Source organism: Stigmatopora argus, chromosome 1, assembly GCF_051989625.1.
Source record: "Stigmatopora argus isolate UIUO_Sarg chromosome 1, RoL_Sarg_1.0, whole genome shotgun sequence".
Taxonomy (NCBI): Eukaryota; Metazoa; Chordata; class Actinopteri; order Syngnathiformes; family Syngnathidae; genus Stigmatopora; species Stigmatopora argus.
The window spans coordinates 14,056,584-14,077,918 of NC_135387.1; the positions used below are offsets into that span (position 1 = coordinate 14,056,584).

The 21,335-nt window shown below is 43.4% G+C and overlaps 1 protein-coding gene across 8 annotated transcripts; it reads left to right on the forward strand.

Moving 5' to 3' along the window:
- The first annotated feature begins 472 nt into the window (after positions 1-472).
- Positions 473-21,102, forward strand: LOC144073583 (mitogen-activated protein kinase kinase kinase kinase 4-like). 8 transcript variants are annotated; one of them, XM_077599586.1, is made up of 32 exons: positions 480-799; positions 1,118-1,183; positions 4,426-4,482; positions 5,835-5,960; positions 6,578-6,688; positions 7,915-8,005; positions 8,089-8,219; positions 8,286-8,340; positions 8,420-8,498; positions 9,061-9,236; positions 9,318-9,390; positions 9,470-9,680; positions 9,809-9,973; positions 11,183-11,269; positions 11,483-11,932; positions 12,359-12,511; positions 13,099-13,347; positions 13,533-13,624; positions 13,712-13,839; positions 13,942-14,036; positions 14,118-14,296; positions 14,378-14,507; positions 14,751-15,020; positions 17,192-17,309; positions 17,427-17,597; positions 17,668-17,811; positions 18,304-18,438; positions 18,508-18,608; positions 18,685-18,834; positions 18,897-19,056; positions 19,243-19,382; positions 19,455-21,102. In XM_077599586.1, exons 1-32 carry the CDS (start codon positions 743-745, stop codon positions 19,536-19,538), a joined length of 4,434 nt encoding a protein of 1,477 aa, XP_077455712.1. In that variant the 5' UTR covers positions 480-742; the 3' UTR covers positions 19,539-21,102. The 8 variants fall into 8 exon arrangements, with proteins under 8 accessions (XP_077455696.1, XP_077455704.1, XP_077455712.1 ...); XM_077599578.1 differs by having other exon boundaries at positions 476-799; positions 19,243-21,102; XM_077599557.1 differs by lacking the exon at positions 11,483-11,932 and having other exon boundaries at positions 485-799.
- Positions 21,103-21,335: the final 233 nt, after the last annotated feature.

Genomic DNA, 21,335 nt, shown 5'->3' on the forward strand with positions numbered 1-21,335 from the left:
TATGGTGCATGGCATGCACATTGAGCATCACTTCTGAGTCGCCTCACTTGCCACACCCAACATTAACAATGAAGTCTTTCGTTCGAATGAACACACGCGTGTGCTCGGTTTGGACATTTTTGTGGCCGAGCTGCAGTTCGGTTTCGGTCTTAAGTTTGCCTTTTTTTAGATAATAGGATGAAAATGTTTATTTTTTCCATGCAAGATGTGCAGAGGCCCAAATATGAATTGACTGATCCGGGGATCTAAATTGCGACAAGCGACATGGGCAAGAACAAATAAACGGAAACAGGCTCCGTATATTTTCAGTGTAACATATTTCAAGGAAAGTTGGAAATGGCGGCTCGTTAAAAACTTGGAATTAAACTCTGTTATTGGATATTTAAACAAGAATGGTGAATTATGGAAGTGTAAGCATTTTTTAAAACGGGAAGCCGGATTACAATGAATTGAAACCTCGCCCCACAAACGGGGGGCTTTTACGTTGAAAAGTTGCTAGCGGAAGTCAGTAACCCTGCTTGAGGGCAGCGGCTCCGGCGAGGGCGGCCAACAGGGAGTCCGCTGCTGCCACCTCAACATGGAGTAGTCAGAGCTCAGCGGTCACTGCCAAAAGCGGACCCCAAGAGCGGAATACGCCTCGTCCCCTCATTTTTTTTATTATCCACAAAAGTCCTCGCCCATGAGACACGAGTGGGCACTTTAGTCGGCGAAAAGGGAAACGCGGCCTTTTTCTGGGTGAAAGATGGCGAACGACTCCCCAGCTAAAAGTCTAGTAGACATCGACTTGGCTTCACTGCGGGTGGGTGCTTCCGACTCGAGACTGTGTGTTTTTCCACAGTTTTCTTAGCTTGTATTCAACAAAGCTCGACACTACGCAAGCCGGGCGTTGTGACTCACGAAAGCGGCCTTCTTAGTCTCCTTGTCTCGGGAGAAGCGGCGAAAACGAGCGCCGAGCCGCCGCGAGGTGTTGCCGCTGTGTGCTTTTCCTTTGTTCCACATGTATTTGGCACATGAGGCTTAAGCGGGGCGCAACAGCTGGCTCACCGCGTACAATGCTCCTCGGAATAGCCGACGTTTATTCGGATTAGTAATATTCTTTCCGTCTTTTCTCTTCCAGGACCCGGCTGGGATATTTGAATTGGTGGAGGTGGTTGGAAATGGCACCTACGGACAAGTATACAAGGTTGGTTGGAGGCGCAGTGCGTTCGCTGTCCTACAGGAGACAGATGATTACCAATGGCTTGTTTTCCTCCATTTTTCCACCCCTGGGCTCTTCCGTGAGAGCTCGACGTCTTCTGTTTGCAAATGGAAGCTTGTCGATGTAGAAACATCACATATCGCTTTTGTCTCGGAGCCAGTAGTCTGATCCCGAATTGGTGCTGTTATCTAACGCGAGCTTCAATTCACAGAGTGAATCAGACAGTCTGACATCACCCACCTGTCTGAAAAAAGGAGATGAGAATGCATGAATGACGAAAGAGCGGTCTCATTGCTGACTCATTTTTATTTTTTACTCTCATCGGAGCAAAGTCCAGTTGAGTGAAGGAATCCTACTCACTGGCAATTCAGTGTCTGGTGTCATGTTTCTCTTGTAGAAATGTACTGACTGTTATGAAGAAGCGAGACATGAATATATGGGTGCTCCATCAACAATAACAATATGCAAGCAAGAGCAATCTGGCTAAAGTTATAGTACTACAGATCTGAGTTTTTAATTACAAAGTAATGCTGATGTATTACGTCTGTTAACTGACAGCAATTGTCCCAATTAAAATGGATGGGACATGCCAGTGGCAGCGAATGAGATGAGTCATATGTATCCAATATATTGGTATATTCACTATATTCACATAGAGGCAGCAGCGACTACTGGAAAGTCAACCATAATAAGTGTAAATGGGAATTATATTTGTGATGGGAATGTAAAACACTCTTGCAAGGTGCAGTTGTGGTTCTAGCAAGCTAGATTGCTCCTCTACCTGATAAGACACCAGGAACCCAAATGACTTCGGGGGCTTAAACTGTTTCTTTTTAAATGTCATTTAAAATGAATAGACCCTCCAGTGAGCAGAGTAAACACTTGATCGGAACCAACCCCTTTTTGTGCCGAAAATCTAGAGATTGGTGATTTGTCATGCCCAACCATAACTGGTCCAAATGGCAATAGGGGTTTGCCCAAGATATCGAGGCTACGGCCGTTTGAGTGGATACATGGGGCCCTGTTGAGTTACAGTATATTGAGACAATTTATCCACTTGTTTGTTATTGGACTGCTTAGGGTGGGGAATTTGGGCAGCATGACACAGTACAGAATAATCATTTCAGATTCTTTTGCCACATAATCTTAAACATTCACAAAAACAGGATTTAAACAAATCATAGGTACTGAAGAATGAAAATACATTTCAGTAATATTTAGGTCTTTATGTACTGTACTAGAATTGCAAAGGCACTAAATAAGATTGTAGTGTATACAATATTTGATGCTCAGTAATAGCTGTGTCGTCATGTGACCAGTGATGGAGTGTGCTTTTCGGCGCAGGAGCTCAAGTGGCAGAAGAGCACCCCCCATCCCCCTCAAGTGTGGGCCGTTCTGCCTTAACAAGACTTTCTCCTTTTCTCAATGTCAACAAACCACTTTTTTTCTCCACATTTGGCAACAATGAAATGTTTGCATTTCCCGTTCATTGCCATTAATGAAGACTAGTATTGCTTGAATCTGTCTTTAGCTAATTTTGGGTGGTTGTGCGTCGCCAACACAGTAATGTGAACATTGTTTAAAAAAAGAACAGCTTTAAATCACATTAACAATCAAGGTGAAATCATTTGTATAGTCACTTGTGTGGAAAAGACAAGTGATGTAACGGCTTCAAGCTACACAGAATGTTTTGCATACCAAACTGTTGTTTATATTTTTATCCAGATGAAATGTTGCATATGATGGAAAATGTTTTGTTTCAATTATACCCCGGTAGAGGAACAGGCTCAGAACTAGATGATCTTGAAGTAAGGTAACAGTGAGTCATGTTCCCCTCCAAGATACTCCTTAGCTTCCTTATTTTCCCTCTCACTATCAACTGGTGTAAAACAGCTGGCATAGTCCACTATCTCAGGTTCCCTGACTCTGGATGGGGGAATTAAGACAGTGATGCATGACTGGATAATCTTACTGCAGGCGTTTTTGTCCTATTTCCATGACATGCTATTCATGGGAATGCAGAATCAGTAACATGCAAAACACACATTATTTTCTCAGCCTGTCAAGCTTACACATCTCTTTTTGGGTCATCTCCTCCCCTGGTGACCCTCAACCCAAGGGGTGTCACAAGACCCATGGCGTTATCTGCATTGCTGAACCTATAGAAAAAAAATCACATTTTCTGCCTTGTCTTCTTTGTCTATGCAGTTGTGTTGTTGTTAACACAAAATTAGAATTGATAGAAAGGATTCACTCATGCATGCATAACCTGCCAATAAGGTTTATTTAAAGACGGTTGCCCTAATGAGAAGTATGTTTAAACGAGTCCTGCGTTGTGCTAATGCAACGTTTAGAACGAATGAGTATTGTGGGACCTGATTACATAGAAAGTTCAGTGCAGGTCACGGGGATAGGCTCGAGTGAATGCTAGTCAGCGCCGAAGAAGGGTTTGATCCGATGCGACACACGATACTCCACTGTTCCACACTTTCTGTAGTCTCAATAATATAACTTTAATAGAGACTTTCTTAACTTCAACCAATGTGCATAACATAATGCAACTAAGAGACACATTCTTGTGGCTTTGCATTTCGTCTCAAAGCTCTCAAAGTTACAAGGAAGATCACATGCACATTGCTGACCTGTTAGGAAAAACAATGTGTGCATTTCCTCCCTGCTTGTGTCAACCAATACCGATCCTAAGGCAAGTTGAATGATGGTGTTGAGCCAGTTGTGAATTTCCTTTTAGGTTGGCATAGTTGTAGAACTGAGTCAAGGCTGCAAAGTTGTTACAAATCTAACTTTTGGCAGGTTCGCACGCTTTCATTGTTTTATTCAAACCTGTAAATAACTGATCACTCGTGACCTCGTATACATTTCAAGATGAGCAGATGCATGCTTTTATGTTATATGGGTAAAAAAGGCATCACTTTTGATGAGTGTTTTTGAATTCTGGTGCCAATTGGTACCACCAGCTTTTGCTTTGTATGTTAGCCAAGATGGCAATCTCATTGTGCTAGCAGCATCTCCTGGGATCACTGAGGCGTGGCCTACCTCCAAGCATGTGTGTTTATTTTTGGAATGAAAATCAAACACTGGGCTATTTTGTGTTTGTCAGATTGATGGTTGTGTATGACATGCTTCATATGTATGGATATTTTATAGTTGAGGGTTTGGTAAATTTTGTAAGATTTATGACACTGTGTGCCATTTTTTTGTCTTCACAGGGAAGACATGTCAAGACCGGACAGCTGGCCGCCATCAAGGTCATGGATGTCACAGAGGTAAAACCTGATTCTTTGGTCTTATTGCATTTGTTCAGAGTTAAGAACTTAAAAACATAAATCATGGACATATATACATGTCTTTTGGGTAATTTGTAACAGAATGGAGTTGGCGAGCTAGTTTCAGAAGGTCTTGTCTGTAGAATATTTTATACATTTGATGATTAGTCCTCATTATGATGCTCTAGTTTTAACTTTATTTACATAGAGATTTCTCACGGTCTTCTATAATTAAAAAAAAAGGATAGTAGGCGTGGAGGAAGAACAAAGAGACTTGGAAAGGAGACACCTTGTGACGTCACACTGCGACCAGTTTCAAAACTACCACAGAACAAATTGCTTTAGATATGCCATGCAATCCCACCCCCTTAAAATCATTGAAATACATTCGAACCAGGGCGCACCCTTATTTCCCCCATCTTATGCATGAATCAAAACAACGTGTTTGTCTTCTTAATGCAGTGTTCATACTGTGATGACCTGGAATAATAATAAAAAAAATGTTTAAAAATGAAATAGTTTCCTGATTTTAGGGTACCGTATTTTCACGACTATATGGCACACCGCATTTAAAGGCGGAGTGTCAGTAAAGAGTGCTATTTCTGTATTTGACACACACACAGGACACACCGCTTTTAAAGGTGCAGCCAGGCATGGCAAAACATACACCAGCTTAAACATACGGACACGCGCTAAAAACACGTTTTTAAAAAGGCAACGGAAGCAAAACCGAGTTCGGTTGTACTTTATTTAGCCATTTTACAATGTACTCGCGTCGTCATCACCCACAAATCCATCAAAGTCCTCATTTTCTATGTCCAAATTGAACCATTGTCCAAATGAGTCATCGAATACGCTGAGTCTTATACGTTCGTCCAGGCGGCCACAATCCATTCGCAAATAGTAGCTAGCGTAACTAGCCCGGCGCTGCCTGCCACCCTTCGTAAAGCTGTGTTGATGCCGATGTCCAGGCCACAATCTATTCGCAAATAGTAGCTAGCGTAACTAGCCCGGCGCTGCCTGCCACCCTTCGTAAAGCGTGCCTTTAGCGTCTGACCCCACCCACGTCCGCCTTTTCTCAATATAAGAAACGTGTCGGCAAGAAGTGTTCTCAGTCAGGCTTCAGAGCTTACACACGGCGCTCCGCATTATAAGGCCCCCTGTCTATTTTGGAGAAAATTTAAGATTTTTGTTGCGTCTTATAGTCGTGAAAATACGGTAAATAAATGTGATCCTTTTGTGCCTAGATTACTCCTGAATTTATGCCAATTTCAGGGGAAGTAATTGTTAGCAGTTTCATACAGTCATTCACTCTCTGCCTACCTAAATTGAATATATTTGTTTGTGTGTAGGATGAAGAGGAGGAAATTAAACTGGAGATTAACATGCTGAAGAAGTACTCCCACCACAGAAACATTGCCACCTATTACGGCGCTTTTATTAAAAAGAGTCCACCAGGACATGATGACCAGCTTTGGGTAAGTCATTAAGGCTTAGGCAAATTATAAGGTGGGGGTAGGGAACCTATGGCTTGAGAGCCATATGTGGCTCTTTTGATAGGTGCATATGGCTCTCCACTACATACTCTGTGAGGTAATTTATGGTAACCGCTGTTGAGAGAGCTTAGTCCCAAAAAACCAATAGGAGTGTCACGTCGACAAGAGCTCAAGTGGTGCTTTAATCATAATATTCTTTTCATTAGACTCCTCTGCATGCATACTCCCATTGATACTCATTGATTAGCATTAGCGTAACAATGTTGCTAAAATAATTTAGAGGCTATTTGTAGTTTAAAAGTGGTGAAATGACTAAAAAAAAGCATGTGTTTTCATGTATTTTTATTTTTATATTGTGGGTATGGCTTCTGAAGATATAACACTTGAAAATATGAATTCGTTATGGCTCTCTCTGTCAAAAGATTCCCGACACCTGGGCTCAGGTGTAACACAAGTTTGAAAATAATATTTATCCACATTATATTTCATCTCTAGATGACTGACCTAACCTGTCATATTCTTGTCCATCATGTAAGGTTTATCTACTCATTATGGCTCACTTTTATACATTTTTTTGGTTTTATACATTTTTTGTTTAGTTGGTGATGGAGTTCTGTGGAGCTGGTTCCATTACAGACCTAGTAAAAAATACAAAGGGAAACCAGCTGAAGGAAGACTGGATTGCCTACATCTCAAGAGAAATTCTCAGAGTAAGTACTCTTCTTCATATCATCTCTCCAGCCTTTTCTGTAAATAAAGGTTGGTTAGTTTGGTATATGACACTCAAACATTATCTTTATGTGTTGTATAAGTAAACTATGTTGATTAGGTGGTAGATGCAGGGCTGCCAACTACCCCGGAATTTCCGGGGTTTACCCGCAAATGCAACGCAAAATCTGGGATTCCAGACATCCTCCCTAATGTCTGGAAATCCAAAGAAATTGTGACTTTTTTTTGTTTTGAAGAAACCATTTTGGAAAAGTACCAAATTTCCAATTTAAATGCTGCGAAATTCACACCACTTCCGTCATCTTGATTCAACTGCGCTGTAAACCGGAAATTCGTAACATGAGTGCATTGTGAATCATCGGTGTTGCAAGTTCTGACAAATGATTCATAAGCAAAGTAAGTATTATTAAGGCTGACTAAACCACCAGTCTTTTGTTTTGAAACAAATCCTATCATTCCACGGTTGTTCTAAAGCAGAGGTTTCCAAACCGGTCCTTGAGGGCCGCTGTGGGTGCAGGTTTTTGTTCCAACCGATCCAACACAAACAATTTAACCAATGAGGTTTCTGCTGAAAAAAGAATCACCTGACTGGAATCCACTGATTCCACGTTTAGGATACCAGATTGGTGGAAAGGTTTCCTCTTACAGGTTGGAACGAAAACCCGCACCCACTGCGGCCCTTTCTGGAATAGTTTGGGGACCACTGTTCTAAAGGAAGTAGGAGTAAACAGCACTGGTAACTATTATCAATATGCTTACTTGGGATAAGCGCAAAATGGAGGGTAATTTGGATGAAACTTCTAATAAGAAGCCCAGGGACACACTGAAGTTCATTGTTTCTTATTCGATGAAATATCCCACGTTGAAGCCGTCTCCAAATGGACCGACATTTGCATATTGCTCAACATGCAAGTGGGACTTCAGCATGACACATGATGGAATTAGTGACTGTAAAACTCGCATGGAAGGACCCAAACACAAAGACAAACTTATTTTCATTATGCTGTGCTTTTTCAATAGTTTGCCAAAACACAATATTTCAATTTATGTAAAAACATGATAAGTTTGATTAGATTTTATATCGATTTGCGTGAATCGCATTCACTCGGGAAATGGGACAAGGGTACTCCTGAAATGGGGTTGACGGAGGTTGGCAGCTCTGCTAATGTTTTAGATAACGAGTTCATGTGCTGTCTGTCATTGGCAGGGTCTGGCTCACCTACATGCCCATCATGTCATCCATCGCGACATCAAAGGCCAGAATGTACTGTTGACTGAGAATGCTGAAGTCAAATTAGGTGAGCAGAAAACCTCCGCTGTTTGTTCAAAGCAGACCATGCAGCCTTAAACTTATCAGTCAAACCGTCCTAAATCACCCTAGTGGACTTTGGTGTAAGTGCCCAGCTCGATCGGACCGTGGGCAGGAGAAACACTTTTATTGGTACACCCTATTGGATGGCTCCTGAAGTCATCGCCTGCGACGAGAATCCCGACGCAACATACGACTACCGAGTAAGAAATGCATGTGGTGGGTGCTTGCGTGGGTGAGGTAGGCGCTGACGTTTTTTTTTTTTGCAGAGCGATCTATGGTCTTGCGGCATCACGGCAATTGAGATGGCTGAAGGAGCGCCACGTAAGGGCTTATCTTTTTGTCACCATCTTTGTGAAAGTGTAGGGTTGCCTATGATGTGTTATGATGTACCTACTTGCAGCTCTTTGTGATATGCATCCTATGAGAGCCCTTTTCCTGATTCCACGGAACCCACCCCCAAGACTCAAATCCAAAAAATGGTGAGTTGCGTAGCTATCCTTGACTGAAAACTAAGTGTAACGGTTCACGAGGATGTATTGAACCGTTTAGGTTTTGTGTGTTCGGTACATTTGTGTACCGCCTCAATTTTGTTTTATTAATTCTTTCCCCTCATAAATTTATCATTTGCACAAGCTAAGCACTGCGTACGGAACCCATGTCTTATGGGAGTTTTCCCATCCCTCTTCCTGGTCTTTTTTTAAAATCCAAAAATGAACTGAACAGAGCACTTCCACAAACCGAACCAAAATTACATTTATACTCTACCGTTAACCCCCTTTTGAATACAGATGGTTTTATCTTCATCTGCAGAGTTTGGACTCATTTCCTCAAGGCAACAACACACTGATAGCAGCTAATAAATTACTCGCGTCATGTATTGTGACAACTTGTCTAGTTTTCATCGTCTGCTGATTGTCAGCAGTGAGTTTAGTGGCATATCATAATTTGAATTGCAAGGGGTGTCACTAGAGCATCTGTGTACTTGTAACTGAATAAAATTCCGGTTGTGCTCTCTGGGACTTTTTTTGGGGTGGACTGCAGGTCCAAAAAGTTTTTCAGTTTCATTGAAAGCTGCCTGGTTAAGAACTACACGCAGCGACCGCCAACGGAACAGCTGCTGAAACATCCCTTCATTCGTGACCAGCCCAACGAGAGACAGGTTCGAATTCAGCTGAAAGACCACATCGATCGCACTAAAAAGAAGCGGGGCGAGAAAGGTGCATCTGTCTCCTCAATTCTGAAGAACATACTGTTATTTGACCTTTGTCCTGACTTTTGTGGATGTATCCTATGTACAGATGAGACTGAGTATGAGTATAGTGGCAGCGAAGAAGAGGAAGAGGATCCAGCGGAGCAGGAGGGAGAACCAAGGTTCGATTGCAGCACTATTCCTCCCTATGTGCCGTCTTCGGTCACAGTTAACACCTGTCTAATATATGTCACGGTGTAGTTCCATTGTTAATGTGCCGGGCGAGTCGACGCTGCGCCGCGACTTCATCCGCCTGCAGCAGGAGAACAAGGAGAGGTCGGAAGCACTTCGCCGCCAGCAACTCCTACAGGAGCAGCAGCTTCGCGAACAGGAAGAATACAAGCGTCAACTACTGGCCGAGAGGCAGAAACGTATTGAGCAGCAGAAGGAGCAACGAAGGCGCCTAGAGGAGGTTGGATTTATTAGCAGATCAAACACAACTCCAATCGAACTCTGAATGCGTTAAATGTGTAACCTATATCAGTACAAAAAAAATGTTTACTTGACAGCTAAATTTCATATTTTGTCTCGACACTAAAGCAACAGAGACGTGAGCGTGAGATGAGACGGCAGCAGGAGCGCGATCAGCGTCGGCGGGAGCAAGAGGAAAAGCGGCGCATGGAGGAGATGGATCGCAGGCGCAAAGAGGAGGAGGAGCGTCGACGTGCTGCTGAGGACGAGAAGAGGAGGAACGATCGTGAACAGGTCTGGTTTGTAACTTTAAGGCATAAAGGCCTGAACCAATCTTTTGTGCGTTTGTCAATTCATTTACTGCAATTTGGGTCAATGAAATTAGTATTTTGTAAATCTGTGGGTTTTAACAGATGGATATTTTGCTTTTAACTATGTTCTATGGTCAGTGTACACAAATGGAGAGGTTTGTGTGTAAACCTTTTTGTTTGATTTTTGAGTGTGGCGTGGGCTGCGTGATGTTGTTCTAGCTACAGGGGCTTTTATTTGGTGAGAACATGCACGGTTTCTGATGAAAACTGCGGCACGGTTAACAATTAACAGCTTACAAATTTGGCTACTGCAAACTTTGAGTGACACTTAAAAGGAGCACTATGTAAGTTCCATCCCCAATGCAAATCCTTGTTTTGTTTCTGCATTTATCATGATTCTTTTGACGTTTGGAGAGCAAGGTTTTTTTCTGTGAGGGTAGATAACTTCATTAGTTCTGATTGTGAAAGAAGTAGCAACCTTAGTTTTTGCAGTTTACAGAGCTGTGCCAACCTGGACAAAGACAAATAACTCATTTCTTAATTGGCTGATCAGTGGAGGGCGCGACATCCGTTGTAAACGCAGAATCAAAATAACTTTACGGGCTGGGAATCGACTTTTAAAAAGGGGAAATATTGACTTAGCCATTTGTGAAGTACTTCTTTATACTTCAATATCTATTGAAATATGTTAGAGCCATTTAATGAATATTTGATGTGGAACTCTTAGATAGTGCTCCTTTAAGCAGTCCTCATGACTGAGAAGCCAATAAGCTTTTAACAATGCAGGTCCAGTCAATTAGGAGGGCAAGAGCTGAACCAATAGGGAAGAGACCCCCCATGAACAACTTTTATTTCCCTTTTTTTAATTGCAAATTTTTAAACTTGATTTAGGATGTGATTTTCTTTGCCATTAGTTAATTTACCTAGTCATGTTTTCAGAAAATCATATTTTTATTTACAATGTTGATTATTTTAAGATTAGATTAAAAATGTTTTAGTTCATCCCAAAGTTAAAAAAAAAAGTATGAAATCCTGCACATAATCAAGTATAGCAAAAATAGAATTAGGATCTTGGTATCATTAGAATCATGCTTTTGCATGTCGTCTTTTACATTAAGGGCTGCAAATTAATATACAACGAATAAGTTAAACATGATGATGAATTCTAACTTTCAGCACTATGCTTTGATAGGAATATATCCGGCGGCAACTAGAGGAGGAGCAGAGACATCTGGAGATGCTACAAGAGCAGCTCCTGCGTGAACAGGCCATGTTACTGGTCAGTCACACAACCACATATCCTAAAACGCGTAGTGTCTTTTTTGTTAGTCCGTCACATTTCGTCATTTGAACGGACTGCAGGTCTTTCTCTAATGTTTTAGTGGGAGGCAGATAGGTTTGGGGCCATTGCCAGCAAGAAATTAGATTGTAGAAGTTGTTTTTGCAGCAAATGTGAAGCGACAGCCTTGAATCCCCCCTGAATTTGCATTAGGAATTCAAATGGCGTGAGTTGGAGGAACAGCGCAAGGCCGAGCGGCTTCACAAGCAGCTGCAGCAAGAACAGCTGCTGTCACTCCAGCGTTCATCTCGTCAGCAACAGAGTGACGAGGCCAAACTCCCCTCAAACACTAGTAAACTGCTGAAGACCACCCTGCCCCCAGACAAAATCCTTACACTCACACCACAAGCGGTGGTACTCAACAATGCCGTAGCAGTATTGAGAGACGCCGCTGAAAACTCTGGAGCGCCACAGGAGATATACCCAGAAGGTGTTAAAGTTCAGGGCACTCTGTTTGAGAAAAAAGACCAGGATGAGATTGTCAGCCTCAGGCTGGCCTCCTGTACTGCCAGTCCCCCTCGCCCAGAGACCCCCATCCAAACCACACCTAAGGGAGAACATGCTGAGACGCTCAGTCCTCCTCCTCCTCAGCCTATCAGAGAGGTGAACCCACTCATTGACTCTGGCTGCCCTGCCGCCTGCTTTTTCCATCTTCTCGCTTTGTATTTACTCTACCCCGTGACCACAGCGCCGGAGATGGCGCCGCCAATACAAAGTTCCTTTCCAAATTCATGACGAGGAGTTATGGCTGCGCTGCCAGTGTGAATTGGGAAGCTGCATGTAAATGGCCAAAGCCAAAATTAGCATGCAACAGCCGAGCAGTGAGGCACGTTTGTATTAACAACAATCTTTACTCCCTTTTCAGTGTTCAGTTTTTGACGCAATCTATTTTTCACCTGTATGTCTGAGAAGCTTCAAGCATGACTCGTCGGTCATCTCTGTAGGCAGTTGAAAAAGAGTTGGGCCTTTTGACCTTGTTTCCCTGTTTCCTGGGCTGGTGTCAATGTTTGTCTCGTTGTTCACCCGCAGGCTGATGAGCGGTACCGTAAAAATATTCAGGGCTCTCCTCAGACTGGCCCTCCTCCCAAGCAACCTCCCCTGCCTCCTCGCTCTGCGGAACCCTTCTCCAACGGTAGCAGCTCAGCTGAGGCCTCTGCTATGCAAAGGCCCATGGAGCCTCAGGTAACCAGTATTCAAAGGCCCGCACCACATTTTAGACCAAAGCTGAAATCGCGCACCTATTTGGACTTCCGTAGCTACAGGCATTATGGAAAATCCGGTTTGTTTAGGAGTATGTCGTCTAACATGAGTCGTGCTTTGACATGGAGCGACGGAAGGTCTTCTAATATTCATTCTTTTTATTTTTTCTGTACCGTTTGTAGATATTTACACATAAAAACAACATTGCATCAATACTCTCTGATTTGCCAAATGTCCCGCGATCTCTTGTGGTAGTGACTAACCATATCAATAGTATGAGCACAAGTGCTTCAAGCTGGAGGCCGTGATTGTTTGCTTCCATATTTTACCCAACCCCGACCGCTTTGCCAAATGATTGAACGAGGTTTGCACATGCGTAAATTTGTTGTTGAATCCCGGGTCGCAAAAATTTCAATGTAAAAAGGAACCGCACTAAAAATGTTGGACCAAAACAAGCGAACAATGGACTTTCCCGTGTGAATACGCCTTGTTTTTTTTTTGCATGCATGTAACCCACTCATCTTCCCTCATGTCTTACTTTGTTCCTCATCCACCCTCACTCCATAAAGGTCCAGTGGTCCCACCTTGCCGCTTTAAAGAGCAGCAACAACGCCGCCCCCTCTCCTCCTCCTCCTCCTCCACCCGTGGTCTCCCGTTCCCAGTCCTTCAGTGAGCCCGGTGGTGTTACTACTAGCTTTGCACAACTTCACCTGCGCTCCCAGGATCCCCACCACCACCACCCATCACCTGCACGCACTGACCCCCAGCCCCAACCTCCCCTCCACCAGCCCCATTCCAGTGACGAAGTGCCACCCAAGGTAAGGAGTTGTAGAGGGCCACCTCTTTCCCCTGGTGCATTTCCTTAAGTATCATCACTCATACCTGTCTGTCTGTCTGTCATTAAAGGTACAATACATGTAAAATGGTTTAGAAGACTAGAAAAAGATGTGAACGTTTACTTCACGGTTTAATAGGCGAAACAAATATTGTACAACTCGTCCAGGTACCCGTAAGGACAACGTCCCGATCGCCAGTGCTCTCGCGTCGTGAATCTCCACTGCCGTTGCAGCCTGGTAGCCAGAGGAACGCACCCGGGTAAGTGGACAAGGTGTTTGAGCAAATAAATTGTGACAATTTGAAGTGGTATTGTGTGTGATTTAAAAGCTATCTTCTCTCGGGCAGTAATGTGGAGCAGCGCCCCCTCTGGGACCGTGTGGAGAAGCTGCAGCCTCGACCTGGCAGTGGGAGTTCCTCTGGCTCCTCCAACTCCAGCTCCCAGGCCAGTTCCGGGGACCGCTTCCGGCCACGCTGTGAGTTCTGTGGTAGTGTCCTCGCCTATTTCCTATTTGTTCGCCAACTCTCAAACCCAACAAACATTTTGTAATCTCATTTCCTCTTTTGACCTTACCAAGCATCTTCCAAATCTGAAGGATCACCTCTCCAGCGCCCCGAGAATGTTCACAAAAAAACTGATGAAAAGTTCTTGGCCAGACCTACTCGACCCGCAGTAAGTGTTCTAATATGTCACCTTTTCTGCTCGTTCACCTGCTGTGGCCTCTCATAAATGTTCTCACTCACTACTCTTCAGGACCTGACAGCCCTCGCCAGGGAACTTCGCGCAGTGGATGATGTGAGACCTCCCCACAAGGTGACCGACTACTCTTCCTCAAGTGAAGATTCTGGCACCACTGACGAGGAGGACGATGAGGAAGTAGACCAGGAGGCGGGAGAGGAGTCTACATCGGGAGCAGAGGACTCCCGTTCTGGGTTGGTGGAAACTATTCTTCTTCGTATTAACTTTTTATATTCCATGTTTTATGTTAACATGATTTTGATTGTGCACATCAGGTCTTCTCATGGCTTCCACAGGAGGCTGAGCAATGGAGAGACCGGGTCTGCCAAAACCATGCTTGTTGAAGACTCTGAAAGTAGTCAAGCCACCACACCATCTAAGGACGGCACGCTGGTCATCAGACAGGTAGGTAGCATAGTGCATAGAACCTCCTTTGTGCACACTGTCAAGCCAAAAGAAAACACCAGGACAGTGGGGGTTTCGTGTCCAATCGTACAGCTTTACTCCCCAATTTTGTTTGAAATAAACATTAGTGTATCATCATGCTTTTTTGTTGGAAGAAGAGGATCTTAAAAACACAAGACTACAGAGTGCATCATCTTACCTCCTGTTCACTAGAGCCAAAAGTGTGCCTGTTCTTGCTTGCAGAGCACCGCTGACATTAAGCGGTTGGTCAATCTCTCGTCCTCTTCCCTGCCCGCTGCCTCTTGCGGCCAGCCCCAAACCCCCAGCCACAGCCTCCAAGAGAAAAATGGCTTCACTGGCTACATTCACCACCTACCAGACCTTATCCAGCAGAGCCATCACTCCCCTTCCTCTTCCACATCCATGCTTTCCTCCTCCTTCTCATCACCTTCTAGCAATGCCAGTCTGGCCATGTCCCCATTGAATCCCCTGGACAAGCTTGTTGCCGTCGAGGTACGTTGCCCTCCCTCGGCTGAGGCCGACAATGGCGGGAATGGTCTGCAGGGAGTTCAGGCTCGTAAACCGAGGCAGCCAGTTGAATTAGCTTCTATTCACTTAGATTGCCAGCCCAGCATTGGAACAATAGTTTTTTTTTCCTGGCAGTTAAACTGAACTACAGTGGAACCTTTAACCTCAACGACAAAACGCGGTAAGATTGTGTTACGGCAGAGCCTCTGTAGGCAAATGGAATCACTTTCAGGAAGCCGGTCAGCCCCACTCAATTTTTTCCGTAGGAAATTATGAGAATAGAAAGTCCAACTCTGGCTCTGGTTCAACCAACACCATTGAGAAAAAGATTTTCTTGTCATGTAAAAATAGAAGTTAAAGGATCACCATTAACACGAGGTGCCTCGGACAACAATCGATGTCCAATCCAATTCATCTAGGAGAAGCTAGCAGCCAATGAGTTGAGTAAATAGAAACACAACTTTAGCATTAACTTTAATGTAGAAAGAAGGAGGCTTAATGTGAAGGCTAATTCATGTTGCAGATGCAAGTACAAATTAAATGTACAATTGCATTGACTCATAAGTCAAATGTGCTGCATTTATCCTCTATTTTAACTTGAACAGCAAATAATGATGCATTCATCAGTTCAGTCATGCTGGACAAATCTTGGATTCTTAATACGAGTCTGCTTACTTCGTGTACTTCCATATTCTTACAATTGTCATTGTTTTATACAGCAAGTTTCGAGCTTGGTCATCAACAAGGTCGGTGCATTGAACTTAGGGGTTCCACTGTATTTGCTTTAAGTTTTTTTTGGTCCATAAGATATTTAATCTGAGCCTGTACAACACCTGTAGTACCATCCTGGTTGTTGGGTCAGGCAGATGTGCATTCTCTGACTCCATTCTGCTGCTTCACTCTGGCTCTCCTCTTCCTCCTTGGCTTAGCTGACACCTCCCACTAACATGGCTGCGTCCTGGTGGTAGAACACGTTCATAGCATGGAGTGAACCCCACTGGAGCTTGGGGTCAACTAACAAGCAAGCGTCTCTGCTTTGCATTGTGCTCGTAGGTGCTACTACTGCCTCAAATCAGATGCATCTTGGTGATGGATTTAGGATCCTCTTCTGTCAGCATTACACTACAGCCATTATTATACTACACTTCAATTTATCTTTTCTGCTCCTGTTTGTTTTTCTTTTTCTGCGTCTACTAACTTCAAGGTTGTATTTAACTCCAGCTACATGTTTTGTAATACCGGTGTGTGTCTCAACAAAAATATTTTTCCTGGAAACACAAACCCTTGTGCGCTGAGGGTTGTAGTTTCTGACTGTATGGACATATGCCATTTTGAGTTTACTGTTATTGTTAAAAAGTTAACAGTACTGGTATCTTTAAAATATCTGTTATCGAAACAGCATGGCAGCACTATATTAGTGTTAGCACTTTTATTGTTTGAAATAATCTAACTTGGCTTATTTCTGCAACAATATACAACGCAAAATTACACTGATGGACGTGCATGCAGTTGGCCTGCAAAATGTAGTTTTGTGCACAATTTCAAAAAGTTCAACGTTGCTTTTGTTTCCCTCCTTACATTTAAATGGATCAATTGTACTATTGACGTTCGTACTCTCCGCCATGATCGTCAATCACTTGCAGTGCCATCTCAGTGATTTGTGTGAAGTACAGTACTTGTTTATATCATATGATAAAAATGATTGCTGCCACATTAACTTTGTGCGTCAACAAATATTCCGGGGAGGGAAAAAAAAAGACTTGACGCAATCTCTCCATTCCTTCCCAGGCATGACTCTCATATTAAACTTTGGACTTTAAATGTTTGGAATAAGGATAATATAATTAGTGTATGTATAGACATCCAATGATAACAAATATCCTAATTTTATGGCCACTTTAAAATGAGATCGGAATACAAATCTCAATAATAAAGCACACATTTTTGTAATAATTGCTTCAATATGGTTAATGTAACAGTACAGAGTAGAGTATAGATGTCTTTGTTGGGTTTAATAGGGAAACTCGGCCTCAGTAAATAACAAAATAAAATACATTTTTAGCCGGGCAGCACCGTGACCTTAACTGTATTGCAGTCCTCCCTTAAGTTGCAGTTGAGTACAAACGTTATGTGCTTATTTTTGCCCTCTTGGACAGAGCCAGTCAGAGAGCAATTCCATGTCCAAACACAAGTCATCGTCCTCCTTTACTCCCTTTATTGACCCACGCTTGCTCCAGATTTCCCCCTCCAGTGGAAGTTCCCTCAACAACATGGGTAAGTCATACATCTGCTGTTTAGTAGGCAAATTACATAGTCAAACTGCAGGGGACGCTTTTTGTTCACGATCGTTGAATAGTTTGAAGAAAAAAATCTTCCACTGTCTACCCACAGCTGATTTCGGCCGGGATGTCCGTCTGGCTGATCCGTTAAGGTCTGACCCGTCCCGAAAAGGCTCTGTGGTCAATGTCAATCCTGTCAACACACGCCCGCCAAGTGACACACCAGAGATCCGCAAATACAAGAAGAGGTTCAACTCTGAAATCCTATGCGCAGCCCTCTGGGGTAGGTGTTCGTAACTAATTTCACCATACACTCCGAGACAAGGGCCTCTACGTTATACTTGTAACTCCAGGGGTCAACCTGCTGGTGGGTACGGAGAGCGGCCTGATGCTGCTGGACCGAAGCGGTCAAGGGAAGGTCTACCCGCTCATCAACCGGCGGCGTATCCAGCAGATGGATGTCCTTGAGGGGCTCAATGTTTTAGTTACCATTTCAGGTACCAGCATTGAACTATGTTATAACAATGTTATATTTTTTTTTTTACCAACATCACAATTTTTGCTACAACTCAACAAGAACCTTCAGTCAATTTGGCTGTCTATACATTGCAAACAATGTGCTTTGAAGCCCCCCACCGGCCTCTCCGCTGCTGCTGATTAGGCGATAGGACAGTTTAGGAGGCTCTAGTCAAGGGAGATGATCTTTAAAACCTCCAGACTACTGAGGGACTGTGTGGTAACCTCAGTCTCAGTCTGGAGAAGGTCCCCACCTTGTGGACTTCCTGTGTGTGGCTCCAGTTTTTTTTACCTAGGTCTACAATGTCCTGTGTGTCTTGTCTGTCTTGCTACTGCAACCAAGAAATTTCCCAAATATGGGATGAAATAAAGTTCTAATCTAATCTAAATGTAGACCTTAGTGGGGAAAAGTGTGGTGACGTCACATGAAATATCTTTATTGAGGAAGGATGGCACTTTTCTTCTATTCCCAGGCAAAAAGAACAAGCTGAGAGTTTATTACCTGTCATGGCTTCGGAACAAGATTTTACATAATGACCCGGAGGTAGAGAAAAAGCAGGGTTGGGTTAATGTGGGCGACCTGGAAGGCTGCGTCCACTACAAAGTCGGTACGTGGACCCCGCCGCCGACGAGACGAATGTTAGTGTCCTCATTGTAACTAAATACCTATGTTTCAGTAAAATATGAGCGGATTAAATTCTTGGTGCTGGCCTTAAAGAACTCGGTGGAGGTTTACGCTTGGGCGCCTAAACCGTACCACAAGTTCATGGCTTTCAAGGTGAGCAGGCAGAGAAAGTGGGCTGCTTCTTGTCATTTGATGCCCAAGCGATAACGCGATCCTTGTTTGCTTTCAGTCCTTTGGCGACTTGGTGCATAAGCCTTTACTGGTGGACTTGACTGTAGAGGAAGGTCAGAGGTTAAAGGTCATCTATGGCTCCTGCTCAGGCTTCCATGCTGTGGATGTGGACTCTGGCGCAGTCTATGACATTTACCTGCCCACTCATGTAAATGACATGCTCAGTTGTTTGACTTGCCCTCCCTAAATCGTCTATCGTTCACCTTTTAGATCCAGACTAGCATTCAGTGTCACGCCATCATCATCCTGCCCAACACTGACGGAATAGAGCTGCTCGTCTGCTACGAGGACGAGGGTGTCTACGTTAATACGTACGGGCGCATCACCAAGGACGTGGTGCTGCAGTGGGGGGAAATGCCAACTTCAGTGGGTAAGTGTTTCACAATGACAGCCAATAGGCAAATGTTCTGGTTACATTCAATCAAGCATCACCTGAGTGAACGTATGCGTCAGTTAAGCGGACTATTGTGCACTGACAAAGTTATGAGATGACCTGCAATTAAAAGGATTTTTTTTTTCAACTGGTAACAAAGTTCTCTTTTCTCTTTGTACGAAGCCTACATTAGGTCGAACCAGATCATGGGATGGGGTGAAAAGGCCATCGAAATTCGCTCAGTGGAGACTGGGCACCTCGATGGCGTATTTATGCACAAAAGAGCGCAGAGACTCAAGTTCCTGTGTGAAAGGAATGACAAGGTCGGTCCTGCGTCTATGCAAATTCAGGAGGACTCGACAGACAAAATCCATACTGATGTCTTTGCTCTACAGGTCTTCTTTGCCTCTGTGCGGGCTGGAGGTGCCAGCCAGGTGTACTTCATGACCCTAGGACGCACCTCTCTCATGAGCTGGTAGCCGAGATAGCAAGGCGGCTATGCGGTGACCAACGGAGACCACTGTGACCAATAAGACGCTCGCGCTTTCTTACACGTCGGTCGTCATGAATAGCCAGCGGTGGGCGGGCGTCGTGTTTTGAAGGTGTGCGTGTTAGTAAACTATATTCCGACCGAAAATCCCCTGAGGCAAACCTCTCCCCTCCCTTTTTGACCTTTGTGGAATGTCTACATCTTTGTTTGTCCTCGACCAACCTCACATCTTGTGCGTGGGCACAAGGGAGGTGCAGAATACAGAGGAGTGACCTCAAAAACGCCAACAGTCGAGCCAACAGTTTGTTGCCGTTTTTAATTCAGGTGGCACGAGCTCCTCCACCAATTCAGTGGAAAATTAAACACTTTAATGCCTTCGTTATGACACGTTGAAGGACCTCGGTAACGACAACAACAGGGTACAGGATTACCAACTCTTAGTTTTAGAGCATGCTACCATGCAAGTTGCATTTGGTCCAAAGTTGCCCAGTAGCTCAGACTTCTCATACACTGTATAATTTCTTTTTGATTGCTGCACGTGAATAGCAGGGGGTTTCGCCGTTGCAAAGACACGGACCCAAAATTTATATTCGCCGTTTGGTGGGTGGTTCCTTTTCAGGCAGAGGCTAAACTGTGAATTAGATTTCCAGAGTCACCAGTAGATTTACAAGTGACCAGAAAAGAACAAAATTTCTGACAGGATATGAGCGAGTGCCATTCTAAGCTCATGTGAAGTTCAGGTTGCCATAAGCAACGTCTCTCGTGGAATACAACTGCTGAAAATTCTGGTTCTATGAAGCAAAAAAAAAATGTTGAAGGAAGGCTTTAGTGAGAACCAATGACAAGATATTAATGGACCTTAATTTAACCATTTTTTTAATCTTAAGTCTTTTTTCTTAATCCCCCCCCATCTCATGTAATATTACACAGTTGCTGTCATGTATCACCTAACTTCATAGTTGCCACATTCTACAGCTGTTTCTGTGGATGTAAATGTTTACATTTTCTGCATCCCCCTTCAAACTTCACTGTCCATCTTGTGGGGCAAAAATGGGGTTTGACTTACAGCAGTGTAAGACAACATCAGAATGATGGCAACAAAAAACAATTGGCATATTTTTAACCCGCGCTTAGTTTTTAGTCTTTGTCATGGGATCCTTTCAGATAACTATGCGACTGCTGTTTTTATATATAGAAATTTACACATTACGTGGAAGATGTTTACAAAAGTCATTGTTTTGTCAAACCAATGTGCATCATTATGAATATTTATGGATAAATTGAGGGCAGTTTACTGTTTTTGTATTCCTTTTTGTACTATCATTTCCAATTTCATGTACAGGAGAAGAAACTGCTCACACAATGAATACCACAAATCCAGAGGTTTCTTCTGCATGCTGCTCAATGTGCCATGAGCAGTGTGGATTCAATTTCTTTTTCCCAGACCTTTTTTTTTTTATTTGCCTCTTTAATTTATGTCCTTTGTGTGTTTTATGGGAATTACTCTTATTTCCAGAAGGTCCTTTCCATTGAATAAACAGACATTTACATTGTTTTGTTGATTTTTTTCCCCCTCCACCCCATTAATTTACATCTTATGCAGTCAAGTTTAAAGAGACTGACATGCCTAATATAATTGAATTTTTTGCTCACTGTATTAAAGTATGAAAATTGAAAATTTTGTTGACCAGTGATCGAAAGGAAATTATGTTTAAAACCATCGTGTAAGTAATAATGCCTATTGATAAAATGCCTACCCCCATGTTGGCTGGGCATTACCTGGAAA

Excerpts from the sequence above, each read along its gene's own strand:
- LOC144073583 (XM_077599578.1), top strand. The coding sequence starts at position 743 with ATGGCGAACGACTCCCCAGCTAAAAGTCTAGTAGACATCGACTTGGCT. Across the intron at positions 13,625-13,711 it reads AGCCAGAGGAACGCACCCGG|TAATGTGGAGCAGCGCCCCC; the intron begins GTAAGTGGACAA and ends TCTCTCGGGCAG. Across the intron at positions 17,310-17,426 it reads AAGTTCCCTCAACAACATGG|CTGATTTCGGCCGGGATGTC; the intron begins GTAAGTCATACA and ends GTCTACCCACAG.